Source organism: Eretmochelys imbricata, chromosome 1 (genome assembly GCF_965152235.1).
Source record: "Eretmochelys imbricata isolate rEreImb1 chromosome 1, rEreImb1.hap1, whole genome shotgun sequence".
NCBI classification, from domain to species: Eukaryota; Metazoa; Chordata; order Testudines; family Cheloniidae; genus Eretmochelys; species Eretmochelys imbricata.
The window spans coordinates 8,211,384-8,217,811 of NC_135572.1; the positions used below are offsets into that span (position 1 = coordinate 8,211,384).

General features: G+C 48.2%; 1 protein-coding gene across 1 annotated transcript; it reads left to right on the forward strand.

Moving 5' to 3' along the window:
- The first annotated feature begins 298 nt into the window (after positions 1-298).
- On the forward strand, positions 299-1,261 carry LOC144259699 (olfactory receptor 52K2-like). Its single transcript, XM_077808005.1, has one exon. The coding sequence runs from the start codon at positions 299-301 to the stop codon at positions 1,259-1,261; it is 963 nt and encodes a 320-aa protein (XP_077664131.1).
- Positions 1,262-6,428: the final 5,167 nt, after the last annotated feature.

Sequence of the window (6,428 nt, forward strand, 5' to 3'; positions counted from 1 at the left end):
AGTGACTGGCCCAAGGTGACCCAGCAGCTCAGTGGCAGAGCCCAGGACAGCACTCAAGTCTCCTGACTTGCAGTCCAGTGCCCTCCCCACTAGACCACTTTGCCCCTCCAGACCATGCTGCCAATTTAGGAGCGTAATTTAAGACACCGAGCTTTGAACGCTTTGGCCTGAATAAACCAAATAAGCTTGTGCTGGGTTTGAAAAATGTCCAGCATCCAGAAAAAATCCCAGCCCTTCAATTATTGTATTGCAGGGAAAGACCTTCTGCAAATCAATTGATCCACGACTGCAGTAGGTCATGTCAACCTTCAATCAGACCTGCCCTAACCCCTCTACGTTCCTGCTGACCGGCATCCCCAGCCTGGAATCTGAGCATGTCTGGATCTCCATCCCCTTCTGCCTCATGTATCTGATTGCTCTGCTAGGAAATGGTACTGTTCTCTTCGTTGTAAAGCGGGAGGAGACCCTCCATGAGCCCATGTACTATTTCCTCTCCATGCTGGCAGTCATTGATTTGGTCCTCTCAACTGCCATTGTCCCCAAAATGCTAAGCATCTTCTGGCTGGATTCCAGAGAGATCAGCTTCAGGGCCTGCTTCCTCCAGATGTTCTTCATCCACACCTTCACTATAGTGGAGTCGGGGGTGCTCTTGGCCATGTCTTTAGACCGATACGTGGCCATCTGCAACCCCTTGAGATACAAGACTATCTTAACCAGCTCAAAGATTGCCCAGATTGGGCTTCTGTCCCTTGCTAGAGGAGTGGGGATTGTGACACCCATAACCTGCCTTCTAAGCAGTCTGCCCTACTGTAAAACGAATGTCATCCCTCATTCCTATTGCGAACACATGGCCATGATGGTGCTGGCCCACACAGACACGGCAATCAGCCACCTGTACAGCATCACTATGGGCACAGCCCTAGTGGGGATAGACTTCATCTTCATCACCTGCTCTTACGGCATAATCCTCCACTCCATCCTACGGCTCTCGACTCAGGAAGCGCGTCTCAAGGCCTTCAGCACCTGCTGCTCCCATGTCTGTGTCATCCTGCTCTTCTACTTGGGAGGGCTCCTTTCTATGTACCTGCATATTTTGGACCTCAGCCTTGCTCCTCACACACAGGTCTTGATGGCTGACCTGTACCTCGTTGTTCCCCCCATGCTAAACCCAGTCATCTACGGCATGAAGTCCAAGCAGATCCGGAAACGGGTCTTTAAGCTCTTTGGCCAAAGAAAGACCTTAGCAGAAGCCAGTATGTAGGGTGGCCACTGACGCAGCCCCAGAATCCAGGACCTCCCCTCCGTTGTCCCCGCCTTTGCCTGTGTGTCCCCGCCCCCAGCAGCATGATATCGCATGCACAGTGCATGTGAGGTCATGGCGCACAATGCATGTGAGCTCACACCGGCAGGGGGGAGCAACACACTCCGCGAAACAGCATCCTCCATGCATGATACCAGAGATAACCATGGCTGGTTTGAGATCAGCACCGGACAGGGGACAAAGCATACAGAACCAGGTCTGTCTGGCTTAAAACCCAATGAATGGCTTGCCTACCGGTATCCACCTGCTGACAGTACAGGGCCAGCTGCCAAGAGGTGCTGAGCAGCCCGACGCCCATTGAAGCCAATGGGACTAATCCTGAGGGGTTCTGAGCTATTACTATCCCCATCTGGCGTCTCAGCAGAGCTATCTGAAAACTCAGTCCACATTTTTGCAAACATTTTTTAATGTTTGATTGGACCTTCTTCTCCCAGGGTTTCCTATTCCAAGGTGTTGTTTTAAAATGTCAATGACATTTTTTGGAAATTATGTCAGTGCCATTTGTTTAACTGTTGATGGGTTATTTTTAATGTCAACAATGTTTTTGGAAAGTTTCATGAGGGTCTTTTGAAAATGTTCTTTTGAAACTTCAGCCAGCTCTCTAGCTGGTTGAAAAATACCATGATTTCTTTGTCAAAATTTTTACTGGTTTCCAAAATTTGGGGAAAAAATTTCACCGTTATTTGAAAAATCAAAGCTGTGTGACCATTCTGACTTGTCAGGATTTGGCCCCTGGTGCCTTGCAGGGGAGCATTTTCAAAAGTGCCACTTAAGGGTACGTCCCCGCAGCCTGCAGCAGTGAGCCTGCCAGCCCACGGCTACAGACTGGGGCTCGGGGGGCTTGCGTTTCCGTGCTAAAAATATCTGTGTAGATGTTGCGTGAGGGCTGGCACGAGGGCCTTGAAGCCTAGCGAGGGGAGCTGTGCTTCAGACCCTGAGCTCCAGCCCGAGCCACACCTTAGCACCACTGGCCACGCAGCTGTTCATAACAGGGCAGCACGAGCCGCACCAGCCGACATGTGTCAACCCGAGCTCAGAGGTTCGCTGCCGCTGGCTTTGGAGACGTGCCACAAGTGACCAAGTCCTGTTGGGACTGATGGGTAAAATTTTCAAAAGTGATTGAGGGACACTGGGCCAGATTTTTAATGCTTGTTAGGTGCCTAAAGATGCAAAGGCCCCTGGATGCTTCTGAAAATCCCACTGGGGACCTACCTGCATCTTTAGGTGCCTAAACCCTTCAAAAATCTGTCCCAGAGGAGCCTAAGTCTCACTGAAAGTCAATGGCACTTGGGCTCCTGAGCCACATTAGGGCTGTTGAGAATTTGATCCTAAGTCTGGCTTGTGTTTCCCTCCAGTGCCCCTCCAAAGCAATCTCAGGGCAACTGCTTGTATTTATTCAAATCTGACACAAATCAGACTTGATCTCGGAGCATGTACCACATATTGGAAAGACCAATGACGAATGCTAACAAAAAGCAGCGCTGTCACATGCGAGACATTTGGCGAACCAGGAAAACAAGAATCACCAAGGACAGGCTGCCAAGAGAGGTCCAAACACAGCTGTCACCGGGCCAGATGGACATGGCAGGGTGAGAGCAACCCCTCGACCAATTTCTGTCTTCCCTGCTGCACACCATTACCCCAGAGAACAGGGAGAAGACAGTGCAAGGCTGAGAGTCCACTGGACAAGCCCCATGCTGGATAAGCATCCTTAGCGGAACCACCCAATGGGGACCTGGCTGGATGGTGAAGCTGCCCAGGTATGTTCCCTCCATGCAGACCGAGCCTAGACCAGGTGTGCTATAAGGTGTGACTGCTCTTTTTGCAACCAAGCTGCGGTGCATGGTGCAAAGACAGACTCCTGCAGGCACGTCCCCCTGGCATGGGTTTCCCAAAGGAAAGTGTATTCTGTGCTGTCCTGTCCTCTCCTGGACAGTTCAGATATTTAACGCCCGCTGCCCCTCTAAGGGCTCAATATCCAACAGCTGGCTGCTTTACATGGAGTTAGCCACGCAATTCAGTTTAAACACAACACTGGGTTACTTTTGATTAAAGAATAAAGCAAGTTTATTTAACTACAAAGAGATCGGTTTTACGCCACTAGAAGTATAAGGCCTTAAAGTCAGGAATGGTTACAAGAGAAATAAAGATCAAACCGTTTCTAGGAACTAAAACTTAACAAACTTGGTTCAAGATCAAATTCTCGCCACATGCTCCCAGCACCAGGGCTGACCTAATTTCAAGCCAGGATCTGCTCCCAACATCAAAGGGTGTTTCTTTTGTCTTTTGAGATGAAAGAGAGAGACGTGGAAGGGAGAGATACCTTGGGGTGTGTTAGGGGGCTTATTCCTTCATACACTTACTTCCCTGGTCCTTCTCGCATGAACAGAGAGCAACAATACCCGAAGTCCAAAGGTGCAAACAATTCGATGTTTATTGGGGTGAACTTCCAGCAAGCACGATTCCCGTTTCCTTCCTTTGTGTCCCCCTTCCCAGCTCTGACACCACAGAGCCTTACACCTGTGTCCCTGTTCCCATTCCTGCCCTCAGCCAAACATGATTCCGATTTCCCCACCCCCATTCCCTGTTCCCATTTCCCCCACCCCACACACCCACACCCACTTCCTGACTGACTGCAGACTATATAGTAAAACTTGAGTTCTGCTTACCAAACCTTAACCAATCATTTTCCTGAAATTTAACTAACCAATCCTAACATATTGTAACATGATTATGTAACCAATTATATCCCACCACGTTAATTAGTTTTTACCTAGCGAAATTAATTATACAGCAGACAGGAACAATCACAGAACCAGACAGAGATTATACAGACAAACAATAGGGAAATGGGGACTATAATGACAAAACAATACAGAAGTGAGGATTTCACATCCCAGCTTTTGATAAGTGAGTTCTTGCCAGACAGGATGCTATCAAACTAAGTTTCCTTTTACATCTTCTAGGCACTTCCCTTTCTCTGGAGGTGATAGGCATTATCAGGACAGGATTGTATCCTAACAACCCAATAGCACCTTCTTTCAATGTGACTAGGTTGGAATTCAATATCTTCATAAATGATCTGGAGGATGGTGTGGATTGCACTCTCAGCAAATTTGCGGATGATACTAAACTGGGAGGAGTGGTAGCTACGCTGGAGGGCAGGGATAGGATACAGAGGGACCTAGACAAATTGGAGGATTGGGCCAAAAGAAATCTGATGAGGTTCAATAAGGATAAGTGCAGGGTCCTGCACTTAGGACGGAAGAACCCAATGCACAGCTACAGACTAGGGACCGAATGGCTAGGCAGCAGTTCTGCAGAAAAGGACCTAGGGGTGACAGTGGACGAGAAGCTGGATATGAGTCAGCAGTGTGCCCTTGTTGCCAAGAAGGCCAATGGCATTTTGGGATGTATAAGTAGGGGCATAGCGAGCAGATCGGGGGACGTGATCGTCCCCCTCTATTCGACATTGGTGAGGCCTCATCTGGAGTACTGTGTCCAGTTTTGGGCCCCACACTACAAGAAGGATGTGGATAAATTGGAGAGAGTCCAGCGAAGGGCAACAAAAATGATTAGGGGTCTGGAACACATGACTTATGAGGAGAGGCTGAGGGAACTGGGATTGTTTAGTCTGCAGAAGAGAAGAATGAGGGGGGATTTGAGAGCTGCTTTCAACTACCTGAGAGGTGGTTCCAGAGAGGATGGTTCTAGACTATTCTCAGTGGTAGAAGAGGACAGGACAAGGAGTAATGGTCTCAAGTTGCAGTGGGGGAGGTTTAGATTGTATATTAGGAAAAACCTTTTCACTAGGAGGGTGGTGAAACACTGGAATGCGTTATCTAGGGAGGTGGTAGAATCTCCTTCCTCAGAAGTTTTTAAGATCAGGCTTGACAAAGCCCTGGCTGGGATGATTTAATTGGGGATTGGTCCTGCTTTGAGCAGGGGGTTGGACTAGATGACCTCCTGAGGTCCCTTCCAACCCTGATATTCTATGATTCTATGATTCTATGAATGTGAGGATGTGACCGGTCGCTTCCCATCTTATGGCTGCCTCTATTCCTTAGCCAAAGGCCTTAGCCTAAGAACAGGGCCTCAGACTGTCACAGTAAGAGAAGGACCTTACACCGGCAGACAGTGATTTTTATTATTTCTTTTATACCTCTAACTGGCCAAGTGATAAGAATACACCTAAATTCTTAGAGTCTTGGCCTTTCCAGACAGGCCTAAATATCTATATCCTGACACTCCACCCCTTTTTTTTCTTTTTCTTTTTCTTTTGGGATCCTCCTGCCCAGGTATCCCTGGAAAAGCATAGGACATATGGCGACACATTTCCTGATAGAGCCAGGCATCAAGGGGGAAGGTGTCGCTATTCCATTTGTCCCACTGCCCCTTGGGTAGTATAGTGCCCTGCACCTTCTCTCGTACAGGCATACCACACCTATTCCAATTAGTGTTCCAGACTTCCCATTATAGCGGGCCCGAGAAGGTTGGGTCCGGGTTGTCTAGTACACTGTAGGGTTTGGAGGGCTTACTACATTACTTATACGTTATCTCCATATGCAACATAACACCCATACAGTTACAATACAAAACAATACAAAATCTACAGCAACACCGAGTCCTGATCACAGCAGTCTGGTCCAACATCCGAGACACCCCCAAAACACTGCCTCTCCTCCTTTGACAGGGTCACGATCTGATGTGTCCAGTTGCTGGCAGTTGCAACAAGCTGCCCCTGCAGGTTTTGCTTGCTTTTATCCATATCCTAAGTCCATTGAATGTTCACAGCGAAATGGGATATTGTCCAAACCAGTGTTTTTGCCCATCACTTTTATTGTCCTGTCCTGCTTTGAAACTCGTTTTTCCAAGGATTACCCCTCCTGTGAAGATGCACTCAAGGAATCTTGTGGTGAAAGAGGATCCATGATGGCGTTTGCTACAATGCAAGACTGTTTGTTGCTGCCCCCTTCCTTGCCAAGGAATGGCTACTTGGTAGCTTATTGCCCTGGTCAGGGGTGTCAGCTTGTCCTTTGTCTTTGAGAAAATGGGTTATCCAAACTTGTCTTGTAAACACATTTCGACCTAATTTCAGCTTCTGTTT

What these genes read in the sequence shown, in the direction of transcription:
- LOC144259699 (XM_077808005.1), top strand. Translation starts at nt 299, where the DNA reads ATGTCAACCTTCAATCAGACCTGCCCTAACCCCTCTACGTTCCTGCTG.